The following is an 18,521-nucleotide window of genomic DNA, read 5'->3' on the forward strand; positions in this document are numbered from 1 at the left end:
GTGAAACTCCGTCTCAAAAATAAAAATAAAAATTAAAATTAAATAAATAAATAAAATAAAAAATACACTGAAAAGCCATTGCTCATCTATCAGAATGGCAAACATTCAAAAGCTGGGCAATACACAATTGGCAAGGCTGTGGAGAAACACCCAGTCTCATACATTACTCATGGGAATGAGAAATGATTAATTCCTATAAAGAGAACTTTGAAGTATCTCTAAAACTGAGGCAGGAGAATCGCTTGAACCCAGGAGGTGGAGGTTGCAGTGAGCTGAGATCGTGCTATTGCACTCTAGCCTGGGTAACAAGAGTGAAACTCTGTCCTAAAAAGAAAAAAAGACAGACACAATTATGGAACAGAGGAAAGAGGGAAAAGAACTCTCTGGTATAGGATTGGAATTAGAGGTATCAATATGAACTCACTTTTTAAAAAAAAATGTATTCCCTAGTACCTGTCCAAAAATGAATAATAAGAATAGATGTAATTAGCTAAGCATGGTGGTGCATGCCTGTAATCCCAACTACTTGGGAGGCAGAGGCTGCAGTGAGTCACTCCGGCCTGAGTGACAGTGAGACTGTCTCAAAAAAAAAAAAAAAAAATACACACATACACACACATACGTACATATATATGTACATTTTTTGACATATATTAACTTAAATGTGCCAATGTACGCTTATACATGCATAGAATGTTTATGGAAGGATATCCTAGATGAAAACTGTAGCTAATTCTGAAGGGTAGACTGAGGGATGTGGTTGGATGGGGACTTTTCATTGGTATTATTCTCTATTAACATTGGTTTTACTAAGTACATGTATTACCTATTTAAACATTATGTAATTCTTTAATGTAGCACCCAGAACTATTATCTTCTTTCTTTATAGCTCTTTGAGCTATAAAGAAAACAATCCAAAATAGACACCCAATTCTAACCTTCAGGACTGCTATCTGGCTCATATGTCTGTTGAGTTCCTTGCTGAAAGACAGTATTTTTCTTTCTCAATATTTCCAAACTGTCTAAAGCAGTACGGTGTTCAGATAGTGACTTTAAAATAGAAATGGTATTTACTAATCCAGAAAGTTCTGAAGAATTTCTAGGATTCCAGTATTGTTTGCCTTCTCTGGCAGTTTCAACCTCAACATGGTCAGGGAGTGGACTTCTAATCTTTCCCAAATCTTCAGGTTCAGATATATGTGCTTCTGTGTCTTTGGAAATAAGATGCTTTTTTCCCAGTGGGTAAAACAAAGAATTGGAAATGTGGGTATTTGATTTATCAAGTTCAATACATTCAGAGTGATTATGATTGGTATTTAATAGTTGGACACTGTTGTCACTACTAGAAGTTGAGGGTAAAACATGTTCAACATTTTTGTCTAAGTCATTTCCCAAAATAAAAGGCTGAGGTTGAGCATCTTCTGAAAATAGATTACTGTTTTCAGCAGTCTGATTTTGAATATGAGGAATATGTAAATTCATGTTTATACCTTTAGATTTATTTGGGAGTAAAGCAAAATCATAGTTACTTCTGACTTCTTGAATAGGTTTATTAGAATCTTCTTTATTATCTATGTGTACAGCATCAGTCCACTTGAAAGATTGAAAATTGCTCCATGTGTCACTATACTCCTCCATTTCTTTTCCAGTGTTTTCAGCTTTACAAATTCCCATGTCAAAACCCACATAAGTTTTATCACAAAACTGTGATGGCAGAGTCTCTTTAACAGGAAATGTCACTGTAGGTTTGCCACTAACAGATGTTAAGAGTCGTAAATGTTCACCTTCAATCTCTTCACAGTTTGTATTCTCAGACCTCTTCTGAACACATGAATTGCCATCATTAACCAAAATGTCCTTTACCCAACTCTCTGAATCCTGGGAAATTTTGTTGCTTTCCTGTGATTCCTCCTCAGTGTCACTGGTCTCAAAATTGTTCAGATTAAAAGTTACCTCCAAAAATGGTTGTGTTACATTACTCAGTGATTCATGAATACTATTAAGACTTTCATTATCCATTTTACTTTCAGAAATCATGTCTGTAATGTCATCAGAGATTCTAGAATTATTACTAGATTCAACTTGGAGATGTTTCAGTTCCGGCAGAGATGACTCTGATTGTTCATACTCCTTTTCTGGTGTTCCACATGTATTTACCTCCTGAGCATTTTCTTTAATGAGAACTGATCCTTTAATGCAGACCTTGTCATTTTGATTAAAAGATATTTTATTATCTTCTTGAATGTCAGATTCTGACAATGTACCATCATTTTCTGCACTGCTACAAGTAACCTGTAAGCTACTGCTTTCACTGAATGAAGGAATTTGTAATTTTACTTCCTGATTCCAGGATTGATCATTATTACCGACTGACTTGTCTACATTATACTTTTTCCCCTCTTCAGCACATGTTTCAAAGAACTGTGTATTTTTTTGTAATGAAAGGTCTTTCAAATTATAATTTATATCATCTTCCTGGGCCTTGGTTTTCCTTTCTGTATCATTCCCATCTACAGTAGAACGTATAGGTGAACTCTGTGAGGATAAATACATGGCCCACCGGCTTTTATTTCTCATGGTATTTTCTGATTGATACTGGTAGTATAAATTTTCTGTGCTCTTCATCTCAGCACACTCTTCCTGTTGAATTAGGTGCTTTGGTTTAGTAGCAATTTTTAAACTTCCCTGTGGTTGTTTTTGAGGAAAACGCTCTGTCATCTCAGAATTTAGTTCCTCACATGTACTAGATGATTCAGACTTCAGAAGAGCTAATATCTGTGCTTTGCTTCTGATGTTTTGTGAAACTCCTGAACAGTGAGATGACAAACTATCTCTTTTCACAGTCTCATTGGTCAGTAAGTCTGAAAGCTTATTTCCAGAATTGATAGGAGAGCAAAAATACTTTTCTTCACACAGCACTTTTGGGTTAATCTGGAAAGATGGAGAAAAAACTGAAGAAAAATCCATGGCATTTCTCTCTCTGTTCTTGTAAGTCACAGTGTTCTCAGGGTCTGCCAGTATATTATTTACATCTTTATTGCCAACAGTAGGAAACAAAGGAGGCATGCTGTAGAATGGAGAAAAAATAGTAGAGCCAGGTTTCTTAGCATCATGTGATACAGCTGATTCACCACTTTCCGTAATAACCATTTTCTTCGGAACCTGACGTGGTCCTTGAAAATCCTGAAAATAGTAAAATAACTGTTAGCTGTACCACTACCCATAAAGAAAATGTGAAGTGAACTGGCTAAGAAAAAAAAAGATGAAGGAGTGTTTCTGCTTTGCCTAAGGTAAAGTAATATTTCAGATTTAAAGTTTGTTAAAATACATTCATTTGTAATAAGATTTTTCAAAGTAGGGTTTATTTCCTTTCTACCTAAGTATACTATGAGGTGCCCTTTGAATGACAGAGTACAATAACTTCGAAATTCACCACTTTTTGAGACAATTTAATAAATATATTTTGATGTATTATTTTCCACACCAAAACTTACAGTAAACTTCCTTTTTAAGCCAGAAGGCTGACATCCACGAGATCGGCCAGAGGATATAAATCTCCTTGAATTTAACTCTGGTGCTTCTTTATTGACATTCTGCTTAACAATACCTATGGCTCCAGCAACTTTAACTTCTTCAACTGTGATTAAGTATCGATCACTTTCTAATTCATCTCCAGGTTTCACCTAAAAGAATAAATGTCAAAATCACATACATCTAATTATTTGATTATCTATGTATTCCAGGATGCTCACTAGCACTAAGACACAATCGGTGTTCAATAAATAGGTGTTGAACGAATAAATCAGTAACTAAAGTCTTCAATTATTTTTTATTATGTACTCATTAACTATCAATAAGCACAAAAAAGGACAATAATATAATTTTTAAATTTCTCTAATTTGTTTATTCAACAACACATATTAGAGCTAGGTGTGGTAGCTCACACCTGTAATCGCAAGACTTTGGGAGACCAAGACAAGAGGACTGCTTGAAGCCAAGAGTATGAGACCAGCCTGGGCAAAATATTCAGATCCTATCCCTACAAAAAATTTTTATTTTAAATTAGCCCGACAGGATGGGATGGCTTATGCCTGTAATCCCAGCACTTCAGACGCCAAGTCAGGGGGAATGCTTGAAGCCTGGAGGTCAAGACCACCCTAGTCAACATAGCAAGACCCGTCTCTACAAAAAACATTTTTAAAAATTAGCCATGCATGGTGGAATGCACCTATAGTCCCAGCTATTTGGGGGGATGAGGTGGGAGGATGATTTGAGCCTAGGAGGTCAGGACTGCAGTGAGCGGTTATCACACCACTGCTCTGTAGCCTAGGTGACAGAGTGAGACCCTGTCTCAAAAAAAAAAAAAAAAAAAAAAAAATTAGCCAGGTATGGTGGCATGTTCCTATAGTGTCAGCTACTTGAAAGGCTGAGGTGGAAGGATCCCTTGAGCCCAGGAGTTTGAGGCTGCGGTAAGCTATGATCACACTACTATACTCCAGCCTGGATGACAGAGTGAGACAATGTCTCTAAAAACAAAATTAAATTAGTAAATAATATTACATACTGGGGACTTATATGAGGCCCCTTGTTACATACTAGGGATACAAAGACAAAAAAAAAATGCCTCCTCTCAAGCAATTCACTTAGAATCCATACAGCTAAGTGTAACTTTTCAAAAATTAGAGTTATTAGCAACTATATATCTTTAAATGAATAAGATACTCATAATTATCACAAATTAAACATTATTATAAATCATTACAGTTGCTTAAATAATCATATTCTAAAAATGCATTTTAATCACATTAATGAGTAAATGTAGTACTTGCCACCACCTCTGACTGCAGCATAAAAATAAGATTATTGCTAGGCACAGTGGCTCATGCTTGTAATCCCAGCACTTTGGGAGACCGAGGCGGGTGTATTTTTAGTAGAGAAGGGGTTTCTCCATGTTGGTCAGGCCGGTCTTGAACTCCTGACGTCAGGTGATCCACCCGCCTCGGCCTCCCAAAGTGATGGAATTACAGGCGTGAGCCAGCGCGCCCGGCCCAAAATGATTTTTAAGATGAAATAATAGTAGTTACCACCAATCAAACCATATACTAAGATACTGATTCTCCTAGACCCTTCTAAAAATATATAAAAGTACCATAACCACTACTGATGTCATGTAAAATTTCAAAATGAATTAAATCCTATGGCCAAAATTAAACATCATCATCATCATAGTATCCATTTTAACACATTTAGAATCACTGTACTAGGCCAGGTGCAGTGGCTCATGCCTGTAATCCCAGCACTTTAGGAGGCCAAGGCACGTGGATCACTTGAGTTCAGGAGTTCAAGACCAGTCTAGTCAACATGGTGAAACACCATCTCTACTAAAAATACAAAAACTTAGTTGGGTATGGTGGCACACACCTGTAATCTCAGCTACTCGGGAGGCTGAGGAAGGAGAATCACTTGAACCCAGGAGGCAGAGGCTGCAGTGAGCCGAGATTGTGCCACTACACTCCAACCTGGGCAACAGAGGGAGACTCCATCTCAAAAAAAAAAAGAATCACTATACTAACTAAAACTGCTAGGCATTTTACAAAAGTTATTTCTAACCTTCAGACCGACCCTGTAAGTAAAGTCTGTCTGTGATCTACATTTTACATCAGAGAAGTTAGATTACATTTTACATCAGAGAAGTTAGATACAGAGTTTAGGTGGGCCAGGAAGTATTTATAACTGGGAAATGAACCCAGAATGACCAACTTTAATATCCTAATTCTTCACTAAAATATGCCTTTAGTTCTCTTTCTATGCTTTTTCCTCTTTGAGAGGAAAAACACAAACTACATATTTGATAGAATACCTTATTTACATACTTGTTTTTAACTTTTAAGTTCAGGGGTACATGTGCAGGTTTGTTATATAGGTAAACCCGTGTCATGGGGGTTTATTATACAGATTACTTCATCACCGAAGTATTAAGCCTAGTACCCATTATTTTTTCTGATCCTCTTCCTCCTCCTACCCTCTCTGCATCCTCCAGTAGGCCCCAGTGTCTGTTGTTCCCCTCTGTGTCCATACATTCTCATCATTTAGCTCCCACTTACATGTGAGAACATGTAATATTTGGTCTTCTATGTTCCTGCATTAGTTTGCTAAGGATAATGGCCTCCAGCTCCATTCATATTCCTGTAAAGGAACATGATCTCATTCTTTTTTATGGCTATACTTCATGGTATATTTGTATCTCATTTTCTTTATCCAGTCTATCACTGATGGGCATTTAGGTTGATTCCGTGTCTTTGCTACTATGAATAGTGCTACAATGAACATGCATGTGTCTTTATGGCAGAACAACTTATATTCCTTTCAGTATATACCCAGTTATAGTTCTCTTGGGTTGAATGGTAGTTCTGTTTTTAGGTGAGAGAATATTATACTTAAATGAGAATATGTCACAAAAAATTTCCCACAGTAGACCTCTGCCTATGAAAAAATCATGTAGTAGAATTAGACTCTAGAATCACCTCCCGGGATCAAATCTCAGCCTTCCTACCACTGTAACTCTATGAACATGAGCAAGTTACTTAACCTTTCTGCACTGCACTCCTAATCTATAAAAACCAGGGTTTTTTTTAGATTATAAAAAATCAGTTGTAGAGATTAAAGGAAACATATCTAAAAGGTTTTAGCACAAAGTCTAGTTATAACGTTCAACAAATACTAACTATAATTATTAGTATTATGACTACATTAACAATATTCATAAAGGATTTAAAGAGATTTTTAAATAATAACTTAAAAATAAGATAAACACACTAAAATACCTCAAGGCATTTAAGGAACACACTCTCCAAACATGCTCCTTTGTCATCATATAAAATTGCCTGTATAAAAACAAAATAAAGGTTAAAAAGGAACAACACAATTATGCTTTTCTTAAACATCTTCAAGAGGAAATAAGTAATTGTTATATAAGTCATCATATAACGAAAGGATTACATTTGAACTTGGATTTGAAAATGCATCTATTTTGAATGTTTATTATGCATCAGTCTGTGTAAGAGAGTAAAGGCATACATAAAATAAATTCAAGAACTTAATTGCTACCAGGAGGATATTAGAATGAAACTGGGAAGAGGCTGAGTGCAGTGGCTCACGCCCGTAATCTCAACACTTTGGGAGGCCGAGGCAAGTGGATCACCTGAGGTCAGGAGTTCCAGACCAGCCTGGCCAACATGGCAAAATCCCGTCTCTTCTAAAAATACCAGCTGAGGCAGGAGAATTGCTTGAACCCAGGCGGCAGAGGTTGCAGTAAGCTGAGATCACGCCACTGCATTCCAGCCTGGGCAACAGAGCGAGACTTCATCTCAATTAAAAAAAAAAAAAATTGGGAAGAAAATATAATTGAAACACATTAAAGGGGACAAACAGGAGACAAGATCATTTCAAGAGATTATTGCAATGGGATGGTATACAGGATAAAGGAGATGATTAGCACTTAAAATAAGGTATTGGCATTCAGGAGGATAAGACAATTGTTTACGAGGTATAATGAATAAAACTTATTAAATGTGAGGGTTAAGGGGGGAAAAAAGGATGCTAAGGTGATTACCATTTTCTAGCTTTCCCCTTATGTCTCTAGCCCTTTTTCATAGCAATTTTTCCACTAGCCCCTTTAATACTGGTGTTTCCATCACTTTGGAAAACAGTCTGGCAATTACTTAAAAGATTAAACAAAATTCCCACATGACCCAGCAATTCCACTCCTAGGTATATGCCCAAGAGAAATAAAAACATATGTCTATACAAAAACCTGCACATTAATGCTCATAGCAGCATTATTCATAATAGCCAAAAAGTTGAAGTAACCCAAAAGTATATCAACTGTATTACGAATGGATAAACAAAACATGACGTATTGGGCTCGGTACACAGCTCGTGATGTAATCCCAGCTACTCCAGGTACTCTGCAGGCTGAGATGAAAGGATTACCTGAGACCAGAAGTTCAAGATCAATCCAGGGAACAAAGCAAGACTCTTATCTCCAAAAAATTTCTTTTATTTGCCAGACACGGTGGTGTAAGACTAAGTAGTCCCAACTACTTTGGAGACTAAGGCAGAATTGTTTGAGCCTAAGAGTTTGAGGCTACACTGAACTATGATTGCACCACTGCAATCCAGCCTGGGCGACAGAGCAAGTCCCTGTCTATTGAAAAAAAGAAAATCATGCCAGGTGCAGTGGCTCATGCCTATAATCCCAGCACTTTGAGAGGCTGAGATGGGCGGATCACCTGAAGTTGGGAGTTCGAGACCAGCCTGACCAATATGGAGAAACCCCGTCTCTACTAAAAATACAAACTTAGTTGGCCTTCGTGGCACATGCCTGTAATCCCAGCTACTCAGGAGGCTAAGGCAAGAGAATCGCTTGGACCAGGGAGGCGGATGTTATGGTGAGCTGAGATCACACCATTGCACTCCAGCCTGGGCAACAAGAGCGAAACTCCGTCTCAAAAAAAAAAAAATTATATGGCAATAAAAAATAAAATATATATGACGATACATGCTTCAACATGGAAGAATCTTGAAAATATTATGCTAAATAAGACTTATTCACAAAAGACTACTTATTATATAATTTCATTCATGCAAAAATGTCCAGAATAGGTAAAACTATAGAGACAGTAAGTAGATTTGTGTTTGCGTAGGGCTGGGGGCTGGGTACTGAGTAGTAGCTGCCAATGAGTATGAGATTTCTTTTGGTGGTGACAAAAATATGCAACATTTAAATTGTGCTGATGGTTGCAAAACTGTGAAAATACTAAAAATCACTGAATGGGTGAATCGAAGTGTGTGAAGTGTGAATTATATCTCAATAAAGCTGCTAAAAAAAATTGGTATTCTTGTCACTCTTTTAATTTGATACACCCTCCCTGAGCACTATCATCCATATAAATCAGATCATGTTATGCTCCTGCTCAAATCATTCCCACGTCTCTACAGCTCCCTAAGAATAACAAAAGTTCTTTCCATAGCCAGTGAGGCTTATATAATCCCCTTTATCTCCATTCTCGCCCTTGCTCACTCCGTTCCAACCACACTAATGTCCTTGTTATTGCCTTTCACTAGACATACATATTCATTTAATTTAGCGGTCTCTCTCCTCCGTGTTATTTCCATCAAGTCAGGGATTTATCTGTTTTGTTCCCTGCTGTATTTCTTAGAACAGTGTGTAACTCACTCGGATGCTCAAAAAATATTTGTTGAATAAATGAACACACTCCAATAGCTTCAAATACCATCTAAAAGCCAAGGACTTCCAATCTACTAGTAGTCGGGATCTCCTTCCTGAGGTCTAGATCTCTACAGCTAATTATGTGAGTATTTCTGTGATACTTCAAATTTATTTATTTATTTAATTTATTTTTTCTTTTTTTGAGACTGAGTCTCACTCTATCACCCAGGCTAGAGTGCAGTGGCATGATCTCAGCTCACTGCAACCTCCATCTCCTGGATTCAAGCAATTCTAGGGCCTCAACCTCTCGAGTAGCTGGAATTACAGGCACCCGCCACCATGCCTGGCTAATTTTTACATTTTTAGTAGAGACAGGGTTTTACCACGTTAAGCAGGCTGGTCTGGTCTCAAACTCCTGACCTCAGGTGATCTGCCCACCTCAGCCTCCCAAAGTACTAGGATCACGGGCATGAGCCACCGTACCCAGACTCAAATTTATTATATTCAATATGGAACTAAAAATCTTGATTGTTCCCATTAACTTATTTTTCTTTTTGAAATATTTCATTTTGGGAAATAAATACACAAACCTAAGTCATTCTGGATTCTCCTCTCACCTTCTATATCCAAGATTTAAGAGGCTATATTTTCATAATTTATCTATAATCATTCTTTTTCTCCATCGTCATTGCTAATGTCTGCTTGGTCAGACCTCCATTACTTTTTGTCTAGATTATTCTACAGCCTCTACTATAGGTCTTTGAAATCCAGTCTGACTTTCATCCTACACAACTTTTACACTGCTGCCAAACCAATCTTTCTAAAATACAAACATAGCCGGGCGTGGTGGCTCACATCTGTAATCCCAGCACTTTAAGAGGCCAAGGAGGGTGGAACATCTGAGGTCAGGAGTTTGAGACCAACCTGGCCAACATGGTGAAACCCATCTCTACCAAAAATACAAAAATTAGCCAGGTGTTGTGGCACATGCTTGTAATCCCAGCTACTCAGGAGGCTGAGGCCCAAGAATCACTTGTGCCCAGGAGGCGGAGGCTGTAGTGAGCCAAGATCGTGCCACTGTACTCCAGCCTAGGTGACGGAGCAAGACTTTGTCTCAAAAAAATAAAACAAAATAAAATACAAATATGATATGTCACTCTTGTTCTCATAATTCTTCATTAGCTCGTAGGGCTGAGCACACGAAGTTCTTCATGATATGGTTCCTGTCTACCTCTTTAGCTTTATACTGCATCATTTCCCAATATGGGGCCTTCATTTCAGCTAGATTTAAATGCTTATAGTTCCCCACATTTCGTATCATTTCATACATTCAGGTTGTTGGGACTAGGACACAATATTCAGCTCCCTTCCCCTTAACTTAGCAATTTTGTTTACAAAACACAACAAAAAATATATACATATATGCCTCATCTAGAAAGAGTTCCCTGAACCGGAGACAGATCTAAATGTCTCTACTTTGTAATCTCATAGAATCCTAAACAAACATATTATAACCCTTATGCCCTTAGTCAAAAATTAGATAAAAGTCCCTTGAAGACAAGAGCTATAATAACAAACTACCATTCATTGTGTGCTTAGGATGTGGCAGGTACTTTATTAAGGTCTTCACATGTTTCTTATTTTAATCCTTAAGACAACTTTATGAAGCATCATTTTCCCCATTTTAAAAAGAAAGAACAGACGCACTGAGAGTACTTCCCCAAAATTATACATCTAATAAGCAAAGGGCCAGAATTGAAACTGAGGTCTACTTGACATTTGATGCTAACTGCTCTTCTACTCTGCATCCACCTATCTTACTTGACTTTTCCCACTGTCCACCAGCGATATGTTGGTAGGTTGATGACTTATTCAGTGGAAGATGAATAACTTTGACAGAATTTACATAGAGAAAAGGCATAACCAGCAAGAGAAGAATATAAGCAACAGCCTGCATTTAAGAATGAGGGCGTTATATAGGAAACAGTGAGATAATTAACTTGCCTAGAACACAGAAACTTTCAGGGACTAACTTGAATTTATCTTGTTTTCCTATAACCTACTTGTGTGAGATATATAACGGGCACTCAACAAATGTATGCTATAGTTGAAGATAAAGTTGGATAGTAGCACTAGCATGACCATAATAATTTGGAACCAGAAGACAACACAAAGGATATGCAGAATCCAATCAGATGGTTTTTAAATATCTACAAGATTTTAAAGACACTGGATCTAAAGAAAAAGGGAGAATATAAAAGAAAAAGTTATATAGAATAGCATCAGACACTGAATGAATTAGTTTATGTATTTTAAAAACATATGGATATGCACAGACCTGAATATTCATCTATTTAAATTAGAAGAATTAATCACATGACTTGAACATAGCGATAGCAACCATGAGACCACCACCTTTAAAGAGCATAGACTTGGAGATCCTGTTGTTACTACAATTAAACACAGGGCTCAACACGTCCCTTGGTGATGGTGTTCAAGTTATCCTGATTATCTATAGCCCTGGGTCTCAAATCTCACTCTAAAATCGTACTGGCAGTCTCAGTTTGTTGATATGATAACTCCAATTTACTTGGGTAACAACATGTTTTTTACTCAATGTGAAAGTACCTTGTAACTCCTGAAACATTTAGAACTGGATATAGAGACAATGAAGTAATTCAAACCAAAAATATCAATACTTTTGAATTATGGTCATGAATAGATTTTAGTTATTGGCCAATCTGACATTAGGTAATCTGATATTTCAAATATTTGAGCCAGGCGCGGTGGCTTATGCCTGTAATCCCTTTGGGAGGCCAAGATGGCTTGAGCTCAGGAGTTTGAGACCAGCCTGGCCAACACAGTGAAACCCTGTCTCTACAAAAAATGTAAAAATTGCCAGGTGAGGTGGTGTGTGCTTGTGATTCCAGCTACTTGGAATGCTGAGGTGGGAGGATCGCTTAAGCCTAGGAGGTGGAGGTTGCAGACAGTAGTGCAATCCAGCCTGAGTGACAGAGTTAGACTCTGTCTCAAAAGACAAACAAACAAACAAAAAAACTAATAAAATATTTGTGTTATTTTTAATTTTAAAAAGCTGCTTTTGCCAGGCACAGTGGCTCACACCTGTAATACCAGCCTTTTGGGAGGCTGAGGCAGGCAGATCACCTGAGGTCAGGAGTTTGAGACCAGCCTGGGCAACATGGTGAAATCCCGTCTCTACTAAAAATACAAAAAAATTAGTCAGGTGTGGTGGCAGGTGCCTGCAGTCCCAGCTACTTGGGAGGCTGAGGCAGGAGGATCGTTTGAACCCAGGAGGCAGAGTTTGCAGTGAGCCAAGATCGTGCCACTGCACTCCAGCCTGGACGACAGAGTGAAACTCTGCCTCAAAAAAATAATAATAATAACAGTCACTGTACTTTGCTACTGGATAAGAGATCTTATTCATTCTATTAATGAACATTTTTAGAATGCACAAATGAACCACTGTGATATGAGGATCATCTGAAAATCTGTTTTCACATCATTTCAATGTATGGATATATTTGACATTTTATCACGTACAATTTTTAAAATATTCAATCAAAAATCGAGAACCTCACTCTTGCACCCTGTAGTCAACTGCTTTGTACTCACTTTGTTTCCTAAGGGAGTGATCTTCAGAATTCCATCTTGCCACACTTTTGACTTCTTCATCTTTTGATGAGTATATAGAACCTTATTTCCAAAAATACAAAAGAAATGGTTTCCATTTATATATATTCAATGTTATATATTTTATATATCCTTCCTACATACAAAATATATTTAAGGCACCTTTCATCAAGAAAAGGCACATACACCCATATCAATTTTTTAAATTTTAAAAACAAAAGCACAGATAGCATGACAATAGCATTAAACATTAATTAAATGAAATAAAAAGGGGCCGGGCGCGGTGGCTCAAGCCTGTAATCCCAGCACTTTGGGAGGCCGAGTCGGGCGGATCATGAGGTCAGGAGATCGAGACCATCCTGGCTAATAACACGGTGAAACCCCGTCTCTACTAAAAAAATACAAAAAAAACTAGCCGGGCGAGGTGGCGGGCGCCTGTAGTCCCAGCTACTCGGGAGGCTGAGGCAGGACAATGGCGTGAACCCGGGAGGCGGAGCTTGCAGTGAGCTGAGATCCGGCCACTGCACTCCAGCCTGGGCTGCAAAGCGAGACTCTGTCTCAAAAAAAAAAAAAAAAAAAGAAATAAAAAGGGAAGGAAGGGAGAGAGAGAAGGAGAAGGGGGGAATAAGGGAAGAAATGGCAGGGGAAGGAAGAAAGGAGAGGAAAAATGCAAGGAAGAAACAAAAAAGATAAATGAGCACTGAAAGTAATTTGAGTTCTCTAGTCATCAGTGGGAAGGGAAAAAAATTATTGGATTACAGAGAACTAATAATCTGTGCAGTTCTCAAAGTTTGGTCCAGAGACTCCCGGAGGTCTCCAAGACCTTTACAGGTATCTGTGAAGTCAAAACTATTTTCATAATGCTGTCTTTTCATCCTCACTCCTTCAGGGGTGCAGAATGAAGTTTCCCAGGATTATGTATACGCAATATTGTAAGAGTCAATTGCAACCTGAATGTAGAAGAAACAAACATGAGAATCCAGTTGTCTTCCATTAAGCCAAATCATAAATACTTTTTACATTTCTGCTTTAACTTCTAGTATGAAAAACATCAATAGACGTAAGACCCCCATATACACAAGTTACTTGGGGTCAATAATTTTCTAGAGTGTTAAAGAATCCCGAGATCAAACAGTGTGAGAACCGCTGATCTATACAGAAGAGGAATGCCAGTTCTTCAAGAGAAAGAAATTGTTTCCCGGTCTCACACTTCCAAAGAATATGTTACAAAGGACTTTGTCTAATACTTGATCTTAGCCAAAAGGCTGAAAAGTGATGATTTTGTGTAACAAGTATGAATAGTAGGCAACAGATAGGGTTACCAGATAAACTACTGTGCAATATTTGGGATCCTAATGTTAAAAAAGGTATGCATTGTTTATTTGAAATTCAAATTTAACTGAGTAGCCTGTTTTTTGTTTTTTTTTTTTTGTTTTGTTATTGCTAAACCTGGCAACACAGTAATATGTTTGTGAAACGCCTTCAAAAGAAAGAACAAAGGGAGAAAGGAAAGGAATTTCACCAAATTGTAAAAAATGGTAAAACTTACAATAAATTCTTGGCTTTCCATTATTTCTTCTGAAGTTATAAACCAGCTGGGTCCAGAAAATAGGAAGTAGTTATTCAACTATTTATACCACCTAAAATTAAAAATGACATAAAATTTCCACCCTGATTTCTTAAAAATAACAAATAAAATTTTTCTCAATAAACTCCCGACCATAGACATGAATCACAGTTCCAAGACGACCTAACTACCAAGGTAAACAGAGGTGTAATAAAATTATCTATCACTGAGGACACAGTAAAAGTGATACCATGCTGTGAAACAAGAATTTTTTCACAAGTAAAGAAAAAACTAAGTAAAATATATAAACTAATTTGTAGTCTGCAAACATTTTTCCAGATGCATAATATGTATCAGAAAACACCAATTTGTCCTCCACATGTTTGGTTTCCTATAGCACAAATTCAATTTTTAAAGTTTTCTGAATTGCTATGGCCACCACAAGATGGCCCCCTTGTGTTTTAAATTTTTCCTTTCAACTCTTAGCATCAATATACCACAGTACCTAGGACCAATTAATTATATAGTACCTCTGCAAGGAAAAATCTTTCCAACACTGTTGCAACAGTTACTGTAGTTATGTTATACTATTGGATAAAACTGTTTTTGTGGGCAAATTTGGAAATCTAAAATCACTGATGGTGATCAGTGAAGAAGTAAATAGAAATGCCAAAGAAACATACTTCCTTTTTTTTTTTTTTTTTTTTTTTTTTTTGAGACGGAGTCTTGCTGTGTCACCCAGGCTGGAGTGCAGTGGTGCGATCTCGGCTCACTGCAAGCTCCGCCTCCCGGGTTCACGCCATTCTCCCGCCTCAGCCTCCGAGTAGCTGGGACTACAGGCGCCCGCCACCACACCCGGCTAGTTTTTTGTATTTTTAGTAGAGACGGGGTTTCACAGTGTTAGCCAGGATGGTCTCGATCTCCTGAGCTTGTGATCCACCAGCCTCGGCCTCCCAAAGTGCTGGGATTACAGGCTTGAGCCACCGCGCCCGGCCTTTTATTTTCCCTGAAGTGGTTCTAAAGATGTGACCCCTGGACCAATAGTATCATCTGGGAACTAGTAAGAAATGACCTATTAAGTCAGAAAGTCTGGGGTTGGGGGCCCAGCAGTCTGTCTTTTAAGAAGCCCTCCAAGTGATGCTGATGGACACTCAAGTTTGAGAATACAGACCTAAAAGACCTAGGAGCTGTAATTTGTGATCTGAGTTCAGTTCCTCTTTTAGACATCTAAAATATGCCACTTACATATTTATAAGTTACATATACTTATTCAGTACTTACTATGTGCCAGATATTATGCTAGGCTAAAATATTTAAATGGAAACTCTACACTCCATCTCAAAGAATTTCAGTATGGCGGGGTGATAAACAGTAAATTTAATAAAATATGGCAGGAATAAGCACAGGCGGGTCACCCAGCTTGGTGTGGATCATCAAACAAGGCTTCTTCAAGGAAGTAAAGCCTAAGCTGTAAGTTGAAATAACCATTAGTCAAGGGAAGGCCAGTGAAGGTCTTCCCAAACAAGAATTGATATGTCTGATGAGGGAACTCTAGTACAATTACGGGGTGAAGTGCAGGCCAGGCACGTTGGCTCACACCTGCAATCCCAGCACTCCGGGAAGCCGAGAGAGGCGGATCACCTGAGGTCAGGAGTTCCAGGCGAGCCTGGCCAACATGGTGAAACCCCCGTCTCTACTAAAAATAGAAAAATTAGCCGGGCGTGGTGGTGCGTGCCTATAATCCCAGCTACTTGGGAGGCTGAGGCAGGAGAATCACTTGAACCCAGGAGGTGGAGGCTGCAGTGAGCCAAGATCATGCCACTGCACTCCAGCCTGGGCGACAAAAGCAAAGATCTGTCTCAAAAAAAAAATAATAATAAATGGGAGGGGGCAGTGAAGTACAAGAAAGTGAGTGGCATCTTCCCTCAACTAATCAAGGTTATCTGGAGAAAGGATAGGTAAGGGGTATGCAAATGAGATACACATACTTGCTTCATGACACAGGTCACAGGACAGAAACCAAACCTACAGAAGGATTGCCTTTCAGAAATATAACACCTGGCCAGGCATGGTGGCTCACGCCTGTAATCCCAGCACTTTGGGAGGCCCTGGCGGGTGGACCATGACATCAGGAGCTCGAGACCAGCCTGGCCAACATGGTGAAACCCCATCTCTACTAAAAATACAAAAATTAGCTGGGCATGGTGGCGGGCGCCTGTAGTCCCAACTACTCAGGAGGCTGAGGCAGGAGAATTGCTTAAACTCGGGAGGCGGAGGTTGCTGTGAGCAGAGATCGCTCCACTGCACTCCAGCCTGGATGACAGAGTGAGACTCCATCTCAAAGAAAAAAAAAAGAAAGAAATATAACTCTCACATCTTATCTCTCTCCCCTCTAGCGTACATAAACTGCTGATGCCTAATAATGCCAAGAAGATAAAAGAGAGATCCAGAAAACCACTCCTGGGCTGGATATGCTGTGTACATAGATGAGAATACATGGTACAGACACAGTGCTGGGCATGTGGCAGTTATTAATATCAGATCTGTTTAATAGCTACCATGTATTCAGTGCTACCATACGCTAGAGACTGTTAAATGCTTTATTTGGAGGTTTTGTTTTTGTTTGCTTTTTAACTTTTCTTTTTCTTTGATAGAGACAGGGTTTCTCTCTGTCACCTAGGCTGGAGTGCAGTGTTGCAGTCATAGCTCACTGCAGCCTCATACTCCTGGGCTCAAGCAATCCTCCCAGCCTCCCAAAGTGCTATATTATAAACTACATTATATACATTATATTATGTTAATTATACACACTATAATTATTATGTAATTATATAATATATAAATATATTACTGTTGTATAATATATAATTAATTATTGTGTGTAATCATATATATTATATAACTATTTATTGATTACATACTATGTATCAGGCAGGAATTGGACGAGATACTTTACATATAGTATTTATCAGTCTCATAATCCTGAAGAATAAGTATTATTACAATTTACAGATTAGGAACCCAATATTTACTAATTTAGGATTACTTATATGCTATTTCGCAATTGCAAGATAAATTCTCTATTATTTTCCTAAATTGAGATATTACTTCTGGAATGTATAGTTTAAAAAGAACTAGGAAGATGGAAACTCTTAAAGGATGGTTAAATTCGATTACAGGACAAAACCTCAAAAAAAAAGCTAACTGGATCTTTTAAAATCTACAAGATCTCTAACACTTCTTCATTGAAAGTCAACACCCTTTCTTATCTCAGCATTAATCAGAAAAAATTATTTAAGATAACAGCATCATATATTTAAGTGAGATGCAAAGATAAAGAGTTTTTTCCAAGTGTTCATCTGTCCACGTCCACCAGCCAATTCACCTGCTGACCGACTTCTAACAGGTGAAAGATTATTCTCCAAAGAAGTTTTTAAAGATCCCAGATGTTCTGTGATAATTATATACATACAAACATACACAGATATACGTACATACACACATATATATATGCCTTGTACTACGATATGTACAGACACAATATATATACATAAAACTCGGTGTTCTCAGTAAAGTATGAGCCATTTTTCATTTAATTACAAGATGTTTTTCCTTTTGTTTTTAGACAAGGAGGATTTTTTGAACCTAAACCTGAACCTCTAAATAGTTCAGATAACAAAGTTTTGGAATCACGAACTCAACATTGTTAAGAAACCATCCAGTCCAAATAAACAAAGGAAACCCACATCTCATTTGCCAAGATTCTAATAACCATAATCCTGAACCATAATCCTGTGTCACCAAATGACAATGGAGACTTGATCCTTTATCAGTCCTAAATACGAACAGCAAAGTCCCCTTTGGTCCTCATACGTACTCGAAATTGCAAAGCAGGGCCTGGGAAAAGCGGTGAAGAGGCAACCCTTATTACAAGCAGTCCGAGTAGCTGTTACTGCGACCACCCTAATCCTGGTTCCAAACAGCATCCTTCCCGGTTCTCTTCTTAAGGAGCAGAGTCTTTCGTCCCTTCGCCCCAAATCGCTCAAGCCATTCCTAGGAAAGCCCGAGAAA

General features: G+C 38.1%; 1 protein-coding gene across 1 annotated transcript in view; it reads right to left on the reverse strand.

Moving 5' to 3' along the window:
• The window catches only part of ZGRF1 (zinc finger GRF-type containing 1), an 81,992-nt gene that overhangs the window by 63,281 nt on the left and 190 nt on the right, over positions 1–18,521 (reverse strand). Inside the window, exons 2-7 of the mRNA XM_030919037.1 lie at positions 18,328–18,503; positions 14,433–14,523; positions 12,866–12,946; positions 6,825–6,884; positions 3,495–3,683; positions 939–3,183 (exon numbers count right to left, since the gene is read on the reverse strand). Coding sequence (XP_030774897.1) covers positions 939–3,183; positions 3,495–3,683; positions 6,825–6,884; positions 12,866–12,946; positions 14,433–14,453 — 2,596 coding nt within the window. The 5' untranslated portion in view covers positions 14,454–14,523; positions 18,328–18,503. The remainder of the gene's footprint in view (positions 1–938; positions 3,184–3,494; positions 3,684–6,824; positions 6,885–12,865; positions 12,947–14,432; positions 14,524–18,327; positions 18,504–18,521) is intronic.

This window comes from Rhinopithecus roxellana, chromosome 2 (assembly GCF_007565055.1).
Source record: "Rhinopithecus roxellana isolate Shanxi Qingling chromosome 2, ASM756505v1, whole genome shotgun sequence".
Taxonomy (NCBI): Eukaryota; Metazoa; Chordata; class Mammalia; order Primates; family Cercopithecidae; genus Rhinopithecus; species Rhinopithecus roxellana.